General features: G+C 35.7%; 3 protein-coding genes across 3 annotated transcripts; 2 read left to right on the top strand and 1 right to left on the bottom strand.

Moving 5' to 3' along the window:
* Positions 1-1,243: 1,243 nt before the first annotated feature.
* Positions 1,244-5,977, bottom strand: LOC142640786 (hydroxyacylglutathione hydrolase cytoplasmic). The gene is made up of 7 exons (XM_075815044.1): positions 5,824-5,977; positions 5,601-5,723; positions 5,340-5,501; positions 4,722-4,800; positions 3,550-3,663; positions 1,793-1,969; positions 1,244-1,545 (listed from the first exon to the last, which is right to left on the bottom strand). Exons 1-7 carry the CDS (start codon positions 5,868-5,870, stop codon positions 1,471-1,473), a joined length of 777 nt encoding a protein of 258 aa, XP_075671159.1. The 5' UTR covers positions 5,871-5,977; the 3' UTR covers positions 1,244-1,470.
* A 7,096-nt stretch (positions 5,978-13,073) lies between these two features.
* Positions 13,074-16,215, top strand: LOC142638475 (large ribosomal subunit protein uL16). The gene is made up of 4 exons (XM_075812500.1): positions 13,074-13,169; positions 14,171-14,672; positions 15,071-15,152; positions 15,956-16,215. Exons 1-4 carry the CDS (start codon positions 13,160-13,162, stop codon positions 16,022-16,024), a joined length of 663 nt encoding a protein of 220 aa, XP_075668615.1. The 5' UTR covers positions 13,074-13,159; the 3' UTR covers positions 16,025-16,215.
* Positions 16,216-17,350: 1,135 nt separating this feature from the next.
* Positions 17,351-21,133, top strand: LOC142641681 (uncharacterized). The gene is made up of 3 exons (XM_075816159.1): positions 17,351-18,236; positions 19,219-19,491; positions 20,499-21,133. Exons 1-3 carry the CDS (start codon positions 17,640-17,642, stop codon positions 20,766-20,768), a joined length of 1,140 nt encoding a protein of 379 aa, XP_075672274.1. The 5' UTR covers positions 17,351-17,639; the 3' UTR covers positions 20,769-21,133.
* Positions 21,134-24,585: the final 3,452 nt, after the last annotated feature.

Consider the following 24,585-nt stretch of genomic DNA (forward strand, 5'->3'; position numbering starts at 1 on the left):
AAAATGACTATCAATCAATATATAGTATTTTAATTATATATATAAAAATTATATTATATATTTTATTGTATTTTTTTAAGTATATCTACGAAAGAGTTACAAGCTGATTCTACGTAATAATTGAAACATTCAGACACACACAATAAGTAGGTAGAAGTAGTAATAATTTATTCAATTGAACGCCATCATAAACATAATCTTGAGAGTTGAGAGATCCTCATCCATCCTCCTATGAATTCAAATACCGCGTCCACTGTCGGCTCCTCCTCCTCTTTCATTCATTCTCTTCAACTTTCTTACAATTCAACAACATATATATTCATATTCATATTCATATTATGCAGGTGAGGTCGGTTTGCCATCACTTTTTTAATTTTTCTCCTTCGTTTCTGTTCAGATCAGAACTGAGCCCACTTATTTCTCTCCCACAGTGAAATCAGATGAGGAGTGAAGTAACGGATTTGTTCCTAACATTCACACTTCCATTGCATAGTCTTTTTTTTTTTTTTAATTTATTAAAATGTTTTAAAACTCCACATAAAAACACCAGCTTGTGTTCGGATGCTTTTTTTTTTCCTTCCCTTTTTACAGTATCAAAAAAATTTCATTTATCAAGATTTATGTTTTTCAATTACCAAAATAATTTGAATTGAAATGGGATTTAAGATTCTAAAGTAGATTCAAGTTAAATTAACTAATAAAATCTCTTATTGTCCAATAAGCTACCAAAATTAATCAAGGACTTGACTCATTGATCTTGTCTTGATCATTGCCTTGGCATTGTTGCACCACTCAAAATTCATCAAAGACTTGTCTTATTGTCATTGCCTAGGCCACGTCGATGTTTAATTGGTTTGCAACTTCTCTCAGCCTAATAAAAAGATTTCTTCTTCTTCTTCCTTTTTAGCGTCGACTAAAAATCTTTGGTTTTGTATGGTGGCTGAGAAAGTAGTGAAAGGATGACAACAAAAATAAGTAATAATAATAATTAAAAAAAATCTATTTCACTTCTTTATATTCTTCCATCAATTTGAAAATCAAACCAAATACTTATTAATTTATTTACTCTTCTTCTCTGTGTGTTCTTCTTGACAGGAGAGTTCAATAATCTATTACAATTTTTAGTTTGAATAAAAACTTTTTCATAGTACAGATAAAGACTCGTTTTAAACTAACTTTTATCAAATTTTATTCTTTTATTTTCTATCTATTATATTTATTCAATTTCAATAAGACTATTAAATTACCACAATCAATATATATTCTCCCAGACATAAAACTAGTAATATAAAGAGACATTCATCATCACAAAGACTCGGTAATTCTGCCACACATGCCAATAGTAATCTAAGACCCTGCCAACCGAAGCACACAAGATCTCTCTGGAAGGGGTGTAATATTTCACAAACCCGTGACTTTATTAACACACACACACGGTAAAAATGGTTTAAGCATCATGCAGATCATCTATTAGCCCCTCCAGTTGTCCTTCCGCTTTCTTATCTCCTTAATCGCTTCAACAGGCGAACCACAACCAACCCTCGCCTGTAAAATATAGGCAATGTCTACATAAATTGTATGGCACAAGTAGATATATTAAAAAGCTCTCTCTAGCAGATACGCCATGGTTGATGAAGACAAAATGAATAGAACCCAGTAAGTAGCAATACATCTAAAATGTGTCTAGACTCTACATACAGTAACCATACACATTCTAGTCCCTTTGCGATATATCACTAGTTAATTTTGTCCAACTTGAAGAAAAAGGTAATTCTTAGAGGAGAAAAGTAACCTGGATTTCAGGTAGATCAACCCGCATGAATGGATTTGTTTCTAATTCTTCCTCAATGGTTGAGGGAATAGTGGCAATTCCTGCCTGCCGCTGATGCTGGGCCCATGTTAACTTTTGTTGTATCTTAACATTATCTGGTTCAACTGTCAGAGCAAACTGCAAGTTTTTCACCGTGTACTGTAGAAAAATATAACCAGAAGTTTGAAATTTCAGAAAAGGAAAATCTGACAGGGAGCACAAGTGTAACAAAGAGTTAAGCTGCCAATAGAGATTGTAACACAATTAACTTCAATAAATGTGATTATGGACATATTCTCTTTCTCCTTTCAAGGTTTCTACCTTCTAAATTTTTCATCTTACGATACACTAATGCTCACTTGCACCTGTTATATATTTCCTCACTCTCATATGGCCAAATTTTAGAAAAAATGGAACTCTTTTTAGGAAATCCCTGATTACCCCCCCAAAGCATAACCAAATAATCTCCTCTTTAACATTTACTTGCGTCCCCAGTATTCTCTCTTTTGTCACCATAGTCCCCATGTGATAGAACAGGCACAGCATTATGCCTGTGGAGGTTGTATCTTACTTCTAATCACATGAACAATATTTGTTAGAAATTTTGGAATCAGCAAATTTTGGTAACCAACTCATGTTTATGAGTCCATGACTACCATACTATCACAGTATCTCACTAACATGATGGAAGATGAAAAGTGGAGAACTCATTGTGAACCTATGTTGATAAACAATTACCCAATGAAGGTATCTTGATCTAAACCATATCTCTCTAACTATACTGCTATTGAAATGACCATAGAAACACAATCCGACACTCAACAAAAGATACAATAAAAAATAAGGCCCACACAATTTATGTATTCCCATTATTCTATTACATATGCCTGTGATACAGCTATAACCATCTAACAACCATTTCCATTTAGGCTCCAGAAAATATCCCAAATACTAACTACTTGATTTCTAATATTTTTATCAGAAACGTTATTGTTCAAAAAATGCTAGAGATTTTGAGGTGGTTTCTTATTTGTGGAAATTACATAAAGAGACCTAGAAGTCTATACCTTTATCCAGATTAGGTCACAAGCTTTTTACTTTGCCAATTGAAGTCCTAAATTTAAAAAATACTTCCAATTTGAAGCCTATGTCCATCTTTGTAATTTGCTTCTGTTATTCTAGGTAGTAATGGAGGAGAGAAAAGCAGGAAATCATTGATTAAATTCTATGCTTCATTTAGGCCTTGTTCATAAATTAATTTGGTAACCATTAAACAAAGCCAATAGAGACAGAAAGTGATTGCCAGAGAATTGAAACTAGTTACCAAGGTAAATCATTAAATTTTATGTGGTTTTATATTTTTCTCTAATCCATTACCGGCCAGAATAAGGAATATGGATAACGGATACGGACATGGGCTTCAAATTAAAACGGTTTCATAACTTTGGGACTTTAATTGACAAAATTAAAAATTTGTGATCTAATATGAAACAAGGTATATACCTGGGGCCTTTTATGTAATCTAAGTAAAGAGATTTTGAGATGGTTATAGAAGCAAACCAGTAATTATTGATTGTAATTATGCCAAATGGAATATTGTGCACTAAGTATACATCAACAGTAGAAAAATCTACACACATGGACACAATAAAAGCAACCCGAACTCCTTGTACAAAATTAATTTATCCTTATGAACTCAAAATCAACCCAAAGAAAGGATTGTAACAAAATACCATTACCTCATGGCCACAGTATACTCGAGTTGGCTTTGGCAAAGAACCCAATGTTACACATAGCGATTGATACATCTGCTCTGGTGTTCCCTCAAAAAATTTCCCACAACCAGCAATAAACTACACATGCAAACAATAAAAAATTAATTTAAAAAAAAGTGACCGCTATAAGTTACATGATACCATAAAATTAAAAATGAGAGCTACAAATTTAGTAAAAAAAGAAGAAGACAAGTTGTCACTGGCCAAGAGCTTGCCAAGAAAAGGACATAATTTAGGGAATAACTTCTTCAAACAATCTTAAGTTGTTTCATATTCACAGATACAATATTCACTTCATAATGCAAGACAATAAACATGGAGTCTTCAAAAATAGATTTCCTGACCCCACTAATTCAGGGCATTCCCCTTTAGGATTTAACTCTTTTTTTCCTCCCTTCTCAGCAAATGAAGGTGATGAAATTGCCCACCATTCAAATTAAAGAAGGGGGGAAAAAAGGATTTGTTGTGAGCGCATGTTGGGCTTTGTGGAGCCTAGTTGTGTTTAATCCGGATGACGACCTAACCCGACCCGAGCCGACCTGAAATGATATTGCATGGTTTTTAATGGGAGATTTTTTTAGGCTTAGTTCATAGAGCAGAGGCTTGGGCCAATAGGCCCAAGCCGTAGCCCCGGAAAATTTTTTTGGCCCATTTTGTAGTTCATTGTGAATCCTGTGCGCAGGATATAGAAACCGTTTTTGAGTGATTAGGGTTACTCGATGTATTTTTTAGAGAGAAAAAGAATTGTACTGCCACACTGTATTTTTTCCTTAATAATAGTGAAATCTCTACAACCATGGACGTAGGCAAATTGCCAAATCACATAAATACTGTTTTGTGCATATGATTATTTTTTTTCCTTTTGGCGTGTGTTTTCTCTATTTTGTTTCTCACAAGTTTGGGAATTTCGTGTTGTTTCCAAAAAGTGCATTCGTATTGCCAAGCTAAATCGGTAATGTTGTTTCCCTCTTTTTTTTTTTCTTCTATCATCCACCTTCCCCCAACAAAAGCAATATAACAGACCAGGGAAAAAGGCTTCTGCCATCTAATCATGTGGCACTTTTTAAAGAAAGCTGATCACGCGCGCGCGCACACACACCCGTGCACACATATAAAAGAGTCCCCCATCAACTTACCAATGTGTCTCCGGTGAAAACAACTGGGTCTTCTTCCTCTTTGCTAGTCACATAATAACTAATGTGACCATTGGTGTGGCTGATTAGAGCAAGTCAAAGACACACAGATAAAGTTAAAAAAAATAAAGATGTAAGGTATAAATGTGCAAAACGCTAAAACCAATATGCCTCAGATAAATAAATTGCCAATAAGCTTTAGCTCAAATGGCACTTGGTTCTTTTTTCATAATAATGGGATGGAAGGTGAGATCAAGAGCCATTGGTGGGTATGTAAGAATCTGGTGAGAGCATCATATTCATAGACATAGTATGGTGGAGTGCAGGGTTAGGTTCTTTCTATTGGCAGGTTTAGATTCTCTAGCATGATCATAGAAATTAAACAGAGAGACATAAATAGGGGGTTAAGTCTTGAGTTGACATAAAAATAGAAGGAAATAGCTCAGAAGATAAAATATGAGATGCATTAATGTTGGAAGTAAAAAAAATCAAATCAAATCATGCTTGTTGAGCTAATTATGCTGGTGTCTTTAATACAGTAGCAGAAGAAAGCAGCAGACATATATATGAAAAAAGAAGGGCGAAAGTGATTAAGAAGAAGAAGAAGAAGAAGAAGCATACGAAGGAGTGTGAAGAGAGAGTATATTGAGATGAGCACCAAGAGTGATGTTATCACCGTTTTCCAGTTTATCAGTGCAACCTTTCACGTTATCCAACGAACCACCATAAACCTTAATCCCCGGGACCAGCTCCTTTATTTTCTCATTTCCACCAGCGTGATCCCTAATTTATTTACTATTAATAAACATCACCAGAACCAGAAGAAAGCAGTAGAAAAAAAGAAAGAATTGGAATACCATACATACAAACATACATACATACCAGTGATGGTGTGTGGTGAGAACGAACTTGAGAAGGACGCCGTGTTGTTTGGCAAATTGTACTACCTTCTCAGCCTCTACTGGATCCACTACTGCCGCTTCCTTTGAACTCTCATCGATTAAGCTTCGCAATTTGCAACAAATCAATCGCCCTGATTAATAATAATAATAATAATAATAATCAAATTTCTCATCGGAAGTCAAAGGGAAAATAATTAACTTACAGGTAGGAGTAGTTGTCCTCCAAGCAAGGAACGTGGTATACTTTCATCTCTCTCTCTCTTTCTCTCTCTCTCTCTCTCTCTCTGCTCCTCCAACAACCGCTATCTTTTCTTCTGCTTCTTCTGCTTTCTATTCTCCAAACGCAGACAGACAAAGTGACAAAAGTACCAACCAAGCCCGGCCCAACCGATATACCTCATTCTCCGACCCAATCCAATTCTACTACATGGACATGCTACATGGACCACAAATACAAATGATATGGCCTGCAGACCAGACCAGTCCAACAAAAGAAGGGTGTGTCATGTGTGTGTCAAGAAGATATCCGCGGATGTCGCCTATGGTAACACACTAGAGACTAGACACACATTGCCATTATTGTAAGTGTAACCATTGAATAATTTTAAAATAATTATATACTACCTTTACATAGGACACTACCTTGTTGCATTAAGAATGTAAGCTTATATTTTACATAACAATGAATATGTTTTAATTATTAATTTAATTCTCTAATTATTAAACAAAGTTTAATTTGATCTTTCAATTATTAGTTGTCTCAGCAAATAAGTCTCATAACTTATTTAGCCAATGGCCTCATTACTCAATGGAATTTCTCTACTCTCATTTACAAGGAGAATCAAGGTTCAAATTCTTCTCCCTCATTATTTTGTAATTACTTATTTATGAAAATAAAAAATAAACACCTTATTAGATTTCTCCAGTTTAGTCACTCAACATTCAAAATCAAGTTAGAATCATCCTTAGTTAACCCAAAATTGCATGTTCATGAACTTAAAAAGTATCATCTTACCAATTAATTTATAAATAAATTCATATAAGTATAACTTTGAGGGTGCTTGAAGCAAAAGCCAACAAAAAAAAAAACAATACAAGGAGTAGGGATTGCACAAGCAAAAAATGTAGAAATGGAAGAATAGAAGAATAGGGAAGCCTTTTATAAGTTCAATTCGGTTGCATACCTGACACCTTGAAATCCACACTAGTTGACAATTTTGGTGGTGCTTTTTTGGGAGTCTTTTGGTTGAATATTGCGGAATCTCGAGTTTATTTGCGTTATAGGTATTGTTTCAAGGTATTTAGGGAATTGAGGAAAGAGAGTAAATTTCGGCAATAGTGTTGCCAAAATTCTAACAAAAGTATGAGAGAGAAATAGAAAAATTGGGAGAGAGAAAATTTCGAATTTCAATAATCTTATTACCGAAATTCCTACTACCAAACTGCTACCCAAGCGAGTGAGTGCCCGAAGCAAAGGGAAACCAATTGTGGCAATGCCATTGCCGAAATAGAAAGAAAAAAAATTGTGCAATTGATTTGTGGCAATGCCATTGCCAAAATATAGGGGAAAAAATGTGGGAATGGATTTGTGGCAATGGCATTGCCAAAATAGAAGGAAAAAAAATGTGGCAACCAAGTTGCCAAAAATGGGAGGAGAGAGAGAGAGAGATGTCCGGATAAAAACAAAAATTATGGAGGAAGTCAATCACCTCACTTCTTCCTCTCTTCCTTTGACTCTTATTCTCTTCTCCATGTACTTTGGAATATATTCCTTGATCATTTCCAATAAAACCTAGTCTACTAATATGATGAAACTCTATAATGGATTCTAATTCTTTTTTGTCTTTTCATTCTCTCTTTGGTTATAAAAGACGGGCACATCACTGAAGCATTGATTCTTATTTTCTACTCTTAAACAAAAGTACATTGATTCTTGTTCGAAGAAAAGTACATAAATATTCTTATTCAGATTTTTATCCATGCATGAGAGAAATTTATGGAAGAAAAAATGATTGATGTGCACGGTGTAAACAAAAAAAAACAGAGAATTTTGCAGAGATTCTTCGTAGGATTTGCAAAGATTTATAAATGATTGATGTGCACTATAAACAAAAAAAACAAAGACACTGAGATTTTGTGCAGAGATGATTTGTGTTGTATTTGGTAAATTTCTATTAGTACAATTTAAATTACATAGATATTTTTATTCAGATTCTTATCCATGCATGGGAGAAATTTATGGAAGAAAAAATGATTGATGTCCATGGTGTAAAAAAAAAAAAACAGAGAATTTCGCAGAGATTCTTTGCAAGATTTGCAAAGATTTATAAATGATTGATGTGCACTGTAAACAAAAAAAAACAAAGACACTGAGATTTTTCCAAGAGATAATCTGTGTTGTATTTGGTCAATCTCTATAAGTACAGTTTAAAATTTAAGAATTTAACTTATACGAAACTTGCATCCTATTTAAACAGCACTAATCTTACTTTAATTTCCACGTTTCTTATTTTCCACTCTTTTTCCCCTAAAAATTCTATCAGTATTCTTCTCCACTCTTATTCCCCTCATAATTCTATCAACCATTTTCAATTCATGCGTGCCATACATTCTACAGTCATCGTACGGGAACCAAACAACCTGTGATTCCAATTACAATAACTATGTTATAATCAATCAATACAATAATATAACTAGTAAATTAACCATTGATGCATTGTGACAACATATATTACCTGTTCATTATTATGTGTGTCGTGATTAGAACGGTACACACATAGAACATGCGTTGGTGTGTGAGTAAACGTTCTCTTGGTATCCCACCTATACACAATTAATGATTGCCACTGATTTTAGGGTTTGGAAGTATCAATGATAAATGCTATAGAATACAATATTGTATAGAAATAGAAAGTAAATATTATACCTGCAATCGTATGGGTCGTCGCTATTTAAATTTATTGAATTTATTGGAATTGGGGTCAGATATGGAAGATGCTCCCACGCCCATAATTGTAATATGAAAACAAGACTCGCAACCTCCATGCTTATTTTAATAGCAACAGTACACAGCTCTTTATAAAGGAAAGTAAGTGTGGCACTACCCCAGCTATATTCCCCAGCTACACCAAAGTCCTCTAACAGCTGGAGAAAGTAGCAATGCAATCTACTTTGGCTCTTATGTCCAAATAGTAAAGCCAAAACCTGAAACATGTATGCCCTAGCACACTGTTGGGTTGTTATAGCATTGGCACTTTCTGGTAGGTTTGAGAATGTATTTTTTACCCATGTTATTTTAAGGCCACCATATACCAATGCATTTGCAGGTGGTATCACTCTAAGTAAATTCTGACAAATTGTTCCCCATTCCAAATTAGTGGGCCCGCACATTGCATTACCATCAATAGGCAATCCTGTAATAATTGCTATATCCTGTAGAGTGATTGACATTTCATAATTAGGTAGGTGAAATGTATGGGTTTTAGATCGCCACCGCTCCACCAAAGAAGTGATAAGACCCCAATCAATATCTATATGTGGTAGGTGGGTAACACGGTATAGTCTACATTGATGCAAATATGGGGTGATATGCTCACCTAACTGCCAGGGGGGGTGCAAATGGTTGGGGTCGCACTCATAAAGTGGAAACTTGAATTTTTTTTTAAAATGTACAATGTTATATTACTAATGTTGAAATTATTTTCATGTAAATTTAATAATTGTAGATATTGTTAGGACATTAATAAATTTTGATCTCACAACGTACATTGCCTTCCATTGCATCATTAGAGATGTGATATTGTTGTTGGGTTAGCAAAGAATGATTGAATGATCCAGGCTCCATTTCAAATATATCCTACATTAAATGCTACAATGAGTTAAACCATGCAACATCCATTACCTCTATATTAGTAGGAAATTGTCTATAAATCAAACTAAATTAACCATTTTTTGGGACTAAGATAACCTCTATGACATTAATGAATTGACAATAAAGTACTATTAAGATATTGGTCAACCCTAAATTAAATAGAATATAAGAAATTAATCATAATCATACTCATACTCATAATTGGAATGGAATCAACCCTAATTATTGTATTTTTAAATTCATACACACATAATATAAAGTATAGTGTAAGTGAAGATGCGTTTTCTCAGTATCTTTAATATATAAACACTGAGATAAAAAATTTACAATATCTAAAGGTATATTTTTTACAAACCATCTATATACAAAATTACAAACTAAGAAAATAATTTCCAATTAAATTAGGGGCTGAGAAGCTTACTACAATTGTGATACGAAGTGAAGGAATGTAGGAATTATAGAGTGATACTTGCAATAAAAGAAGAAAGAACGAAAAAAAAAAAAACATAATCAGATAATCATAAATATCTTCTAAAAACAAAAGAACAATAATAAAAAATAATAACATTAATATATAGTGACTACTACAGTTTTTTATGCTAAATATTAAATATAACTTACAATGCTTGTAGTTCATAATAAAATTCAATTTAGTATTAACTATAATATACACAATAATTAGTATTAACTATAATATAACCATATATAATATTTACAATATATTCGCGTATAATATTTATAAAGCATATAATTAATTTTTATACCAACTAAACTTGAAAGAAAAAGAAACACAAATGTACGATTTATTGTACTAAATAAAAATGATAATAACAATAATAATAATACACATACATATCTTTATTATAAACCAACAAACATATTATGCAATATATTTTTTCCAAGTAATAGATGTAATAATTGATAATAACAAAGTAAAATTGATTATATAAAGATCACAATAATACAATTTATTACAATTTTTGTGGTCATATACTAATAATAACAATAAATAATTTTAAATAATTTCAAAATTAACAAAACACATAAATTTAATTAGAGAGTTGAGATGCTTACCACAATTGTGATACCAACTGAAAGAGTGAGAATTATAGAGTGATACTTGCAAAAAAAAAAAAAAAAACACACAATTAGATAATAATAAATAAACACAAAATAACAGCAATACTAAAAATGTTTGTAATCCTAACCATAAAAAATTCATTAATCTAAAATTTGAATGAAAACAACAACAACAACAATAATCATAATCATAATCGCATACAAACAATATTAACTACAACAATACATAATATTTTACAATGTATTAGCTTCTAATATTTACAAAGCATATATTTATACAATAATAATAAATCTGTTAATTTCTAGAGTTGTAAGTTTTTTAATAAGCAAAGCAAAAAAACTTACATTAACCCAAAACTTACAATTCTTGGTTATGCATACCGAAGCAAAGTAGAAGATTAATTGAACAATCGGAGGAGATGTAAAGTAGAAGAGTAACTTTGTGAGGAGATACAATCATTAAGGAATGGCACTTGCCTTTTATTAGGAAGAGGAGAAATAAAAAGACAAAAAAGAATCTCTTGTTACGAAAAGGAGGAATAAAAAGTAAAAAAGAATCTCTGAGATAGATTTTAGGCATAATATGGTTTTATTGGGAATGATCAATGAATATATTCCAGGCACGAAATAAGAATGGGAGGAAGAGGTGAATTGATTGGTTAATTGACTCCTCACGGGTACTTTTACAATATAAAATGAAAGAATATGACATACACACAAACCAGGTCAAAAAAACTACTGAAAGATAAGAATATGTTTACTATATATATATATATATTTATTTGGATAATATTTTTACAACAAATTATAAGTGGCAGGTTGTTACTGGTTGTTATTATTGGAACAAAAAAGTAATCTTAGCGTTATGTTCAAATTTGAACCAGCAAAAACTAATTACCAATGATTTGTTGTAAAAATATTGTAAAAATAAAAATGTTGTGGACGTACATTTTTTTTCCCTCCTATTTCGGTAATGCCATTGCCACAAATCCATTCTCACAATTATTTTTTTCCCTTCTATTTCGGCAATGCCAATGCCACAAATCCATTCCCACAATTTTTCCCCCTCTATTTCGGCAATGGCATTGCCACAAATCAATTGCACAATTTTTTTCCCTCTATTTTCAGCAACGGCATTACCACAATTGGTTTCCCTTTGCTTTGGGCACTCACCTAGCACTTCTAGCACTCACTCGCTTGGGCAGTAATATGGGTAGCAGGAATTTCAGTAATGAGATTACTGAAATTCAAAATTTTCTCTCTCCCACTTTTTCTATTTCTTTCTCATACTTTTGTTAGAATTTCAGTAACACTGTTGCCGAAATTCACTCTCTTTCCTCATTCCCCTAAATAACTTGGAATAGTACCTATAACGCAAATAAACTCGAGATTTCACAATATTCAACCAAAAGACTCGCTTTCTTGGCATAAGTCCTCTCAACTAATGAAAGAGAACAATCACATTTTGAGGCAAAAAAATGGACTGTAGGAAATAATTCAAACTAAATCCAAGTCTCTCTTTATAGAACAATCACATTATAAGTACCATATGACCCCCACTAAAAGAGGAATGCAACTTTCAAATATTATTACTCCATCATTATTACCCTTAATCTCATGTTCTAACTTAACCAACAGAGTATCCATAGTCAGCTCCCATGGGTTCACCTTTATTATAGTAAGTGCCCTCTATCTCAACAGAATGCCAGTTTTATGGTTTGAGTCATATGTGCTTGGCCTTATTAGAAATTCTTGTTGTGGTTCCACTTTTCTCAAGAAAACAAACAAGCCTTAAGACCCCAAAACCGACCCATAATTTGAGAAATGAGATTAAAGTGAATGAAAAAAAATCCTTTAATGGACAATGAATATGAACATAGAAAGATTTCAATTATCTCAAATAATAAAGTTTTTTTGTCATTGAATAATATTTGAATTCATATCCTGTTTACATTAAAAATCAATGATGTATTGGCTTGATGATTTTCAATCTTGCGGATATTTAACAAAGAAAAATGTTATATTCACAACATTTTCACAAAAAATATTATTTAACAAGTTGTTATGAGTTAGTAATGGTGGGGCAACAAAGTAATTATAGTAATAGATTCAAATTAGAACTAGTAACAACTAACCACCTGTAATTTGTTATGAAAAAATGATGAACACATCTCATTTAACAAATAATCTTTTGTTAGATGCATATTATATCTCTCATTGTGTCCTTTGTGTGGACCAACATAGAGATGCTACCGCATATAAAAAACAATGTACTTTTTCCTTACAAAGGTGTAACAAAGAATGGGCTTCACTAATCAAGAAAGAATGGGCTTCAAAAAATTTGGGTCGTATATTATTTAAAGAAAAAGAGATTGGGCCAGGACGAAGTTTGTGAGTGATGATGCGCGAGTCATTTTACATTGGAATGGGCCGGAGCCTTGTAGGGATCCGCGAACTGCAGTTTCAACATCTTTGACTATGACTATGACTATATATATGAAAGTATCGTTTTAGGGTTTGTATGTACCCCGTTTCGTCTCTTCTCAGCTGAGGAAATATCACGGCACTCAAGATCGCCATTCGCCGCCATGGGGAGAAGTGAGTACACAAATTCATTTCTTCTTATTTTTCTGTTTCGAGCCAGAGAAATTTCCTATTCTCTGTCTTCATGTCCTCGTTTTGCTTTAATTATTAAAAAAAAAAACCTATTTACATATTGCATTTGAACGTCTTTGAAGATGTAATTCGTTTGATTTGTTATATACCTGAGTTGTATATGTTGATGTTGATGTTGATGTAGATGTAGATGTCGGACATCTTATGTTTTAACTTTTGATACTGTTTTTGGCTATTGAAAGATTTTGGTTGTTGGTGTTTGCGCCTTTGTTTTGTATATTCTCGGATCTACTTTTTACAACTATTTTTTGTGCTATAATTATTTGAGAACATAGTAAACCATACAACGTTTGTATTTGCTAATACCCATCAAGTATTTGGTTTATCTTTTGGGACAAAAATTTATAGTACTGCGAATGTTTAGATCTTTATTAAATAACATTTCAAATTGGCAACAACAATTGTCTTTAAATACTTCAGGCATTAAAACTGAGGAAAATCTACTGCAACATCAAGTAAGAACAAAAAAAATTACAATCAAAGATAATAATCCAAGAAATATTACAAAGATGGATTGTTTGTTGTAAAATAAAAAAAATAAAGACATCAAATGATGGATAGCAAAGTGAGTTCCTGGTATAATTTCTTATCCTTGAATATGAATATGAGATGTAGGGTTCAATCCCCACCTAAACCAAAAAATCAATTGGTGTTTTGGCTTGATGATAATGAGCAATTGTCAAATACAATTTTATTTTATCTATGAAATGATAAAAATGAAGAGCTCTAGAAATGAATGTACAAGTTCTTTAGCATTTAGTTAGTATAAAGCTCTATCTTGTCTTTTATGTTGATTGTGGGATAATGTGCATGTTTTATTTGTGCTATTCTTGAATTTCACATCTTTGATGTGGTGGTTTGTTTGTAATTTGTTGCATGCTGCTGTTCTTATTTTTGATGAATGCATGCCTACACTTTTTTAGGACCTGCAAGGTGTTATCGTCAAATCAAAAACAAACCCTACCCAAAATCACGATATTGTCGTGGTGTCCCCGATCCCAAGATCAGAATATATGATGTTGGAATGAAGAAGAAAGGTGTTGATGAGTTTCCGTTTTGTGTCCATCTTGTGAGCTGGGAGAAGGAAAATGTTACAAGTGAGGCATTGGAAGCAGCTAGAATTGCCTGCAACAAGTACATGGCCAAATTTGCTGGTAAGGATGCATTCCATTTGAGAGTGAGGGTGCACCCATTCCATGTTTTGCGGATCAACAAGATGCTCTCATGTGCTGGGGCTGATAGGCTCCAGACTGGGATGAGGGGTGCTTTTGGCAAGCCACAAGGTGTATGTGCAAGAGTAAGCATTGGTCAGGTCCTCCTTTCTGTGCGCTGCAAGGACAGCAACAGCCAGCATGCCCAGGAAGCCCTCCGCCGAGCAAAATTCAAGTTTCCTGGTCGTCAAAAGATTATTGTTAGCAGGAAGTGGTATGGATTTTCTTATTTTTCCTTGAAATTTAATTAATGCACCTTGTGGTTTATGAATGTTAAATAGAATGTGCATATGAAACTGTTGACCACAGCACCTTGGTTAGAGATCCTGTTTGCTGGAGTCCTTCAAAACTTTCTTCTGTGTGTTTTGGGTTGGAGGGGTCACCCATGGGTGAGGCATAGAGTTACTGTAGTTCAAAAACGTGTACTGAACTTATATCAGGTTGACATATAGAGTCCTGTTGCTTTTGTCTCCATCGCCTTCCATGATTGTATATTTTTTGATGTCTTCGAGGGTTTAACCTCTATTTTGAAATTCGTGACATATAAATGTATCTGGTTGTCTAGAATTTAGCATTGGAATGTTTCTTATGTTTGTAATGATTACCTTTCAGGGGATTTACCAAATTCAGCCGTGCTGATTATCTGAAGTACAAGTCAGAGAACAAGATTTCCCCAGATGGTGTCAATGCTAAGGTAGTACTAAAACTGCAGATATATGCACTGAACATGCATATACACAGAAACTATATACTGGGAGTTAAAAACCACCTCAATATGAGAAACTGTTCCTACTCTAAATTGCTTCATTATTATATTGTTTACAATCTCTCAATTCCGTCCCAAGTTAGATAGGAATATTTGATTGATTAAAGATGAGTGCTAGCAAGGTGGAGTAGAACTGTGGGTTGTAGCTGTCTGCCCCTCATTAGCAAACTTGATTTCTTTTTCCCCTCATTAGTCATTCTTCCACATTTAACATATAGTGGATTTGAAGTTGACTTGTCTCCTAATGGCTTGTTTGGATGTTTAAAAAAGGAGGGGGAGTAGAGTAGAGGGAAGGGGGGTAATTCAATTACCTTGTTTGGGAGTTTTTTAAGGAAGGAGGGGGAGGGGTTTGGAGGAGTTTGAAAGGGTTTCAACTACTTCCAACCTCCTCATTTTTAATTCCCCCAAATTGGAAAGATTTGGAGGGAGAGTAGAGCACATAAAATTATTGATAAAGTAAATTACCTAATTTACCCTTATTATATTTTTAAAATTACAATGTTAAAAACTAGGGGAAGGGCTAATTACTCCCTTCTCTCTTACTAATTATAAAAACATCCAAACAAGGTGGAGGGTAATCATTCTCCTCTACTCTCCTCCCCACTACTCCCCTCCCCTCTACTCTCCTCCTTCTCTAAACTCCCAAACAGGCCATAATACTATTTCCTAGATTGGGGCAGGCATGGTGATTTAAATGTTAATTTAACACGTTTTTGTTATGAATTCTGCAGCTTCTTGGATGTCACGGAGCTTTGGCATTGCGTAAGCCAGGAAGAGCTTTTCTGCCTGAAACTGCTTAAGACAATTTGTCGCCTGAGAGACAGCTTCTATTTTAGAATTTTATGCTGAACAATTTATTGTGTTTTGTTACTTTATCAAACCTATTGTCAAGCGACTCTTTTATCTTGTGTTCTCCGTCTGTGGAAGTTCACAAATATTCTCTTTCTCCCAAAAACACCATGGTAATCGAGTTATTTATTTTGCGGTTTAATATTTGACGTGTCTGTGGTTTTGTAGTTCTTTAATGGGAGGGACAGCCATCCTCCTAACATGCCTATTTTGTGAAACTTGTTATAAGCTTGACCAAAATAGACTAAAATTAGCCTTGGTAGTTGGATTGGTTAATTTTACTTTTAGCAATCGTTTGAATTGCTCAATTAGAATGCGTTGCTCTATTTGATCAGAGTATGGTTGACACGAATACTCTTTCGTTCTCATCATCTCTTTTAATTAATTTTGGTTCCTTATGTTACTAAAAATGAACATCACAGGTGAAGGGTTATTTTGATTATAATGGGTGGAATAAGTTTTTCTCCAAACGATTGAAATTCTGTCCATGGACTATAGCCATGAAGTTTTAAGATGGTTATAAATATAACTCTAGGTTTTTCAAGTCACATAAATAAAACCCTAACTTATGTAGTATGACGAGGAGCGGCACTCGAGAAACCTCAATCCAAGGATCGCTTTGTTTGCTTCTTGTGCATTCGGCCCATGCCGCGTTAAGCTACTCTTTTGATTAAGGATTTACACAAGTATTTGATTTGAAACTAATAAGACTGCAGACGTTATTTGTAAAGTGTAATAATCTTAAACTTCAAGTTCAAGGTTATTTTAAAAGTGTAAGTTTAGTTATGAAAATTTCCCTGAATATAGTGTTTAAAATGTAATTTCCAAAAGCACAAAACTATAAATAATCAAATATATAGTTGAAGATTTGGAAAAGAAGGGGGAGAGGGGGGGGGGGGGTGTTAAAATTTAATTATAAGGTTGTTAAAACATATTTTTTTAAATTAAAATTTTAATTGAAAACATTTATGAGATGCACCATTTAATAGATATTGTGGTTTGATGAGTATTATTCTTTTAGAAAAAGAAAAAGAAAAAGAAGTTTATTTGCTAATTGATTTAAAGAGATCTATGAGTAAATAAGCTTATTATTAACATATATATATATATATAATATAAAAATTCTACTCTACCATAAATTTTGTATGTTTATTGTTTCCTTCTTCGAAACTTGAACAGAGGGGATGAAGAATTGACCTTTTTTTTTGTTTTGAAAACGAAGAATTGGCGATTAATTCCGAACAATTATATACAGTAGTAAATGAAAAGTGAAAAACAAGGAAGTAGGACCCATTTCAAGTATAGTTAGACGGAGAGAAGGAAACGAAATAGATGTAAATGAATTGGAGATGACCCCCGACCCCGATTAATAATCTAGACTCTTTTACAAGAAAGAGGAAGCCGTTTTCTTCCTCTTCTTCTTACAGGCGGAGGCGGGGAGTTTGGTTTGTGTGTAGTGTAGGTGAATCTAATTCCATATTTTTTCTTTACAGTATAATAATAGAAGAAGAAGAAGAAGAAGCAGTATTGGATTTGGGTACATAAAAAAAATTAAAAGAAAAAAAAATGTCAAAACCCTCTTCTTCTTCTTCTTCCACCTCCGCCAGACTGATCCGAGGTCTTCTTCTTAGGAGGCTCCAATATAATCATCTGCCAAATCGCTCCTTTTCTAGTTGTACATCTACTATTCCGAATGTCCCTTCTTACTCTGCTATTCGTAATTTCTCATCATCATCATCATCATCGTCTTCCAAAACCAATACCAAAACCTCCTTGATCTCCCAATTTCTACATTCTAAACCAAAGCCCTCTTTCTCAAACTCTTTCACTTTCAAACCACCCCATAACCCCAATTTCTCTTTCGCATCAACTGGGTTGAGGTTCTTCTCTTCTGTCAACAATGCTAACTTCGCCAAAAAGGTCTTCGACAAGCCCGCCGCAGCTCTCTCTTCCGCTTTCTCTCGCTACCGCCAGGCCATTGGTTTGCAATTTGAGGCTTTCTTTAAGAGAAACTCTCTCTTTCTCTTTGGAGCCACTGGCGTTTTACTCTGCGCTTTGCTCTGGAGGATTATGTTCGGCATAGCTAGTACCTTCGTTGGCCTCTCCGAAGGCATGGCCAAGTATGGCTTTCTCGCCCTTTCTTCTGCTATCGTCGCTTTCGCTGTAAGTCCCTTTTTCTTTTCTTTACTTCATATTTTCTTTAAAATCTCTACACTAGAGATATCAAATCAATATTCATAATTATAGATTAGATGCAACAACAACAACAACAACAACAACAACAACATGCTAATCTAATCTAAACTTAGAGTTGAGGGGTTTCCTGTTTCCCATGCCCAACCCATGCCCATGCCCAACAATTGCTAGTGTTATGCATGTGATTCAGAAATCATTATAACAATACTACTATACTATACTATACTACTCATATATGTTTGTTGGATAGCGCAGCCCACACACATGATCTTTTGATTAACTACTATGACCTCGCATTTTCTTGCCGCTATCCCAACTTTTGATACTTTCCTGCATCTGCTACTTCTACCTTGTGTTGCTTCCTACTCTTAGTTGCCTACCTGGGATCCCCTTGCATTATGCTTCAAACCAACTTCTTCTTTCCTGTCTTACTTTTGTTTTTTTCATTCTCTCTCTCTGCTTTGATTCATTTTGTTATGTAAGTCTCTCTATAATCTCACAAATTGATCTCTCACTTCACATACTACATATTAGGAGATATTTGTGGACTATTTTTCTATTTGAGATTGTGAAAAATTGATCTAATTTGTCTTGTTGAATAAGGGAAAAGTTTTTTTTTTTTTAAATATTTAAATTGTTTCTTATTTCCTGTTGAAGAGAGTCTACTTTCAATTTAGCCAAGACCCTTATAGCTCAACTGGCTCTTCTTAGTGTTTCCAATGGAGACATCCAGCCTTCTAGGGTCAAATCCCCCCTTTCCCATTGTCACTATCAAACTATCAAAACAAAAAAAAAGTCTACTTGCAATTTAATTTATCAAAAACTGCTAATCTGCAAGTTGTGAATAATTTTGTTTAATACAATCTTTGCTAGTATTATTTGCATTGAGAAATGCTATGATAATTTATAGATCACAGGTTTTGTATTTTGTTTTTTTTCGTACATGAAGGGCCTTTATATCCGCTCAAGATTAACAATCAATCCTGATAAAGTTTATAGAATGGCCATGAGGAGGCTTAATACGTCTGCTGGGATCCTTGAGGTTATGGGTGCCCCTCTTTCTGGAACAGAATTGAGAGCCTATGTGATGTCAGGAGGAGGGCTTACACTGAAGAACTTCAAGCCTAGTCTTAGGACCAAAAGGTGTTTTCTCATCTTCCCAATACGAGGTTCTGAGCGAAAGGGTCTTGTCAGTGTTGAAGTCAAGAAAAAAAAAGGCCAGGTTTGTTTCTATTCCAGCCACTTTCCCTGTATTCCTCACATCAGATGAGGCAATGAAACTTTCTATATGTGGTTGTATAAGTCTCTTTATTGCTCTGCCTCAGTGTCCTTTTGTAACATTGAATGGGACTGTCTTCAATATTTATGTGCACATTCTTCCTGCTCCATGTTGTCGAGATATGTAGACTGCAAGAATGATTTCATGTTATGTTGCTAGAGTTAGGTTTTTTGGGTCAGTTGGAGGTTCATTAAGCCTATGGGCTATAGAATGGGAGATAGCACTCTCCCTTTAAACCCGTTCTCAGGAATGTGATATTCTATTCCAAGCATTTGGCATGAGGGCCAGAGAATTACTATTTGAATTAACCAGCACCATCAATTGCTCCATAATTTTATCTTTAGCTCTTGTCAGGTGGTGAGACTGAATGCCTTCTCACAACCCTTAATTTGTATATTACTGCTTCTTTAGTTAATTAGAAGTTATCTGACAGCTCATACAGTTGATAACCACGTTAATGCATGCATCCACAGGCAGAGACACACACACACACACATGAACAAATGCTCTCACATATAGTCCATCAATCACAGAGAGAGAGAGAGAGATGAGGGTTCACTAAATTCCACTTTACTATATATATAGAAAATTGATTTTAACGTGGGTTCCAGTTAGCTCAACTAGTAAAGTCTTTTGTTGTCAAATAAGAGATTTGAGTTTCAATCCCAGCCTACACCAAAATCAATTGGTTTCTTGGCTTGATAATAAAGAAAAATCATTATAAAACGGATGCTATAGGTTTGACACACTATCATATCTTAAAAAAAAAAAAACAAATGTGAACTTAATTACTCATTTTCTACAGCATCCCTCTAATACGGAACCTAGAATCACTAGGATCTTTAGTCTTTTCTTCTGATATGGAACCTAGAACTTGGAGTGGTCAATTTTATTTTGTTTAATTGGTCTGATTATGCTTATTTAAGTATTTGGTGTAATCTTTCTTTCAGTATGATGTGAAGCTATTGGCAGTCGACATTCCCATGGCATCAGGACCTGACCAGCGATTATTCCTGATTGGAGATGAGGAAGAGTACAAGGTTGGTGGTGGGCTAATATCTGAGCTAAGAGATCCTGTAGTGAAAGCAATGGCAGCAATCAAGGAGTTTGATGATATTGATCAAATTGAAGAAGAGGAGGATGCTGAAAGAGAACTTCAGGAGGCAGAAAGGAAGCACCGTGAAGAAATCGAGAAGCTTGAAAAAGGTGGCTCACAGTAATTGCTTCTTAAGATTTCATCATTGCCTGTCCATTCTGTTGTGTTTTGTTTTACCACAGGAGCTTTTCAAGGAATGCTTGAGGTTTTGACTGTCAGATAAATGGAACTGGTGAAGGGATGCCATGCATCTGAGCCAGAGTTGATTGCAAGATTGACATTACCTTGTGCTGCTATTGTCATCTCTGGAAATTTCATGCATTTTTTATTATTAAAGTTGAGACGGCTTGGGACAAATAAAGCTAACAGTTGAGGCAACATGTCTGGCAACTGACATGGAAATTTAGTTTTTGTAATCTCTGATCATCTTTCATCGAAGGAAAATGTTTTCTTCTTCTTCCTAATTCAAGTGTTTTTTTTTTTTTTGGGAACTCTTCTCTGCAAGCTTATAGAATTGACATTTAGGAATAATAGCAGCTAGGGGAGTAGGTGAGGTCGGCAAATACTGTTACTCCAAATAAATTATCTTGGTGATAGGCCTTGATAATCCTTCTCCTCCTCCCAAGAAATGGTTTATATCTCAATTTTGGACTAGTTACTAGCAATATGTCTAGAGACATAGAATTTCACAATTGCCAAGGTGGCAAATTGTTATTGTGAATAAAAATGTGATATCAGTGTTGGACTCAAATGAGAATCAGTTAAAACTTCGCAACTCTATTGATGGGAAAAATATTGTAAAAAATGTTGTTTGTACCATTACTTAGTTACTAGTCTAACTTTTTGGCGATGTTTGGAGGAGCTGTTGAAGGTAAGGTATTGAACATGCTGAACCACTTTTAACAATCACTTGCTTCACGGTCTGAAATGGTTTTACACTTGCAGTGATTTAAGTCATCTTCATTTATAGGCTATCATAAACTGCTGGCCATGTTCTTCCCAGTTGTGCGTAGTTATTCAACCTCTTCGGTCATGAATGCAAGGAAAGAGGAAGTCTTTTATTTTTAGTCTCTCTTAGCCAGAAGAGGATCTCTTACTATTTGATTGGTTGGAAAGGAAACAGGTAAGGAAAGAAAGTAGCTCACTCTCTCTCTCCTCCCCCCCCCCCCCCTCCCCCCAAAAAAAAAAAAATAAAATCCTTTGTACTTTACATTGGCAAGTGGGAGGAAATGGGAAGTATATCTTTTGTCGATGAAGTTATTGTGAATGGGCCAATTTTCCCTTCCACAAATATGTTTATTATTAATCTAGAGCGAATGAGATGTGGTTGTCTATACTCCTTTCCCTAAGATTCAATATTTTAGTGGGAAGTTGGATGAAGTAACAGCTCAAAAGCACAAGTCACAAAAACGAATGGAGAGAGAAAACGTGCTTACTCTCTCTAGCAAAGAAAAAAATGAGCTCATCTGTAGCACGAAGAAGGTTATAGATAACCATCATGGCAACACAAAACGGATCGACAATAAGGTCCGAGTTACTACTGATGCTGCAAAACCGAAGTTGTCTTTCAAGAAAAAACTGGTTGGCGAGATTCTAGGAGCTTTCGCACAAGCTTTTGATCTAACGGATAAAGAGGAGACTGATATGGTACCAAGATCCTTCGAAGTAGACATGGAAAGCGACGAGATAAGGGAACTCAGGGAAGGTGTGGTTGCAGCAAAAATCTCTCAGGGATTAAAGCAGCGTATTCGGGCGCCATGGTCCAAGGCACTCATTGTGAGGGTATATGGGAGAACGGTGGGTTACGGCTTCCTTCATGCAAAAATCCTTTCTTTATGGAATTTGGTGGGAAGGATAGATTGTATTGATCTAGGGAAAGATTTCTTTCTCATTCGTTTTTCCAGTTAAGGAGGATCATGACTCGGTGCTTAAGAATGGGCCATGGTTCATCGGAGAAAACTTTCTGTCAATAAGACCTTGGGAACCAAACTTCAAACCAGCCACGACGGTGGTGTTGTTTGTTGCTGTATGGGTTAGGCTCAATGAGCGTCCAATTGAGTATTACGATTCTGAGGCCCTTCTCATCATCGGTCAAGCCATTGGGAATGTTCTTAGAATAGACACCCACACTGAAACCGGTACAAGGGGGAGGTACGCTAGACTGTGTATTCAGGTGGATATTGAGAAACCTCTTGCTAATGCGGTGCTAGTTGATAATATTGAACAACCTGATGGGACTGACAAAGTTAAACATAGACGAGGTGGTCTTACGGACGAACCTGACCAGTTATCGGCGTCATCAAAAGAAGAGTTAATGTCATTAAATGCTGCCAATAAAGCCTCAACCGTTACAAGACCAGCTGGACGAACCAATGGAAAGGCATTAACGCCCATTACTCCCCTAAAGACGTTATCAGAAGAATCATTAATACCCCAACGGGTATAATCCCCAAGGGTATATAAAGCCCTCACAACACCAAAACAAGGGACGGAGACAACATCACAACTTGAACTAATTTTATTCTTGATATTTCAATTATTGCCTTCTTTCGTACTGACTTTGCCATCGGAGGCGTTGTGGCAGGCACCACACCGGTGACCACTCGAATAAGTTCTTGCTCCCTCAAGGAGAATCACGGGAACCATCCGGACGAATCCTAGAGGAACCGACGAGATACCGCTTTATCGGTTGGCGCCGTCTGTGGGGACGTTTCTCATACAACCAGAACGTGGTCCCTACCAGCTCCAGATGGAATCCAACCAGGACTCAGCGGCCTTAGCACAGCAAGTCTGAAATCTCGCAACCACTGTCGAAGAACTTACCAGACAGAACCAAGAGATGAGACAGAGGTTACAGCAAGAAGAGAACCGGTCAAGAGCTGTCCAAGAGGACGAAGGAGATAGCCATGGAAGGAGTGACCGAAGGAGAACGGTAACCCCAAAGGAACAGCATTCCGACATCCTCCAAGAGATGAGAAAGGAGATGGACGAATCGAAGCCTGGATAAAATGGTCAGAGCGACGGACTCCCCTTTTACCATGGCAGTCCTAGAACGACCGGTGCCGGCGAAATTTCGGTTGCCTCAGCTCGAGCCTTTTGACGGGCTCAAGGATCCCCAAGATCACCTCAACACCTTCAGGACGACCTTAGGCCTTCAGCAGCCCCCCAATGAGATCATGTGTCGTTCCTTCCCACTACTTGCTCGAAGTGAGCCGGACGAGAGTGGTTCACAAGATTGCCCACTTCGTCCATCGACAACTTTGAGCAGTTAAGTAATGCTTTCCTGCGCCATTTTGTCGGGGGGCAACGCCCCAAGAGACCAGCGGATCACCTACTCACTATTAAGCAAGGAGAGAGGGAGACCTTGCGATCGTACGTAAAACGCTTCACTCGGGAGACCCTAGAGGTTGACGACGCAGACGATAAGGTCCAGCTAACGACATTTAAAGCAGGGCTTAAGTCCAGAGAATTCGTCGTCTCGTTAGCAAAGAATCCGCCCCGGACAATGGCGGAGATGCTATTGAAGGCCCAAAAGTACATGAATGCTGAGGACGCACTGGCGGCCATCGTAGACGAGGGGAAGCTGAAGATGGAAGGAAGAAAGGAAGACGAACGTAGGGGACAAAAGAGGGAGCGCCCAAGCCGCCGGGGAGGTGACATCGACAGACGAAAAGACGAGAAAGCTCCACGACCGGTAAAATTCACACCTCTAATTATGCCTGTTGACAAGATTTTGACATAGATCCAGGATCAACACCACCTAAAGTGGCCGAGGCCCTTGCACTCGTCACCAAGTGTGCGGGACAAAAGCAAATACTGCCGATTCCACAAGGACCACGGCCATTACATAGAAGATTGCCGAGATCTGAAAGGACAGATAGAAGAATTGATACGGAAAGGAAAACTCCAGAAGTACGTAAAGAAGGGGGACTCCAGCAGGT

This window comes from Castanea sativa, chromosome 6 (genome assembly GCF_040712315.1).
Source record: "Castanea sativa cultivar Marrone di Chiusa Pesio chromosome 6, ASM4071231v1".
In the NCBI taxonomy this organism is placed as follows: Eukaryota; Viridiplantae; Streptophyta; class Magnoliopsida; order Fagales; family Fagaceae; genus Castanea; species Castanea sativa.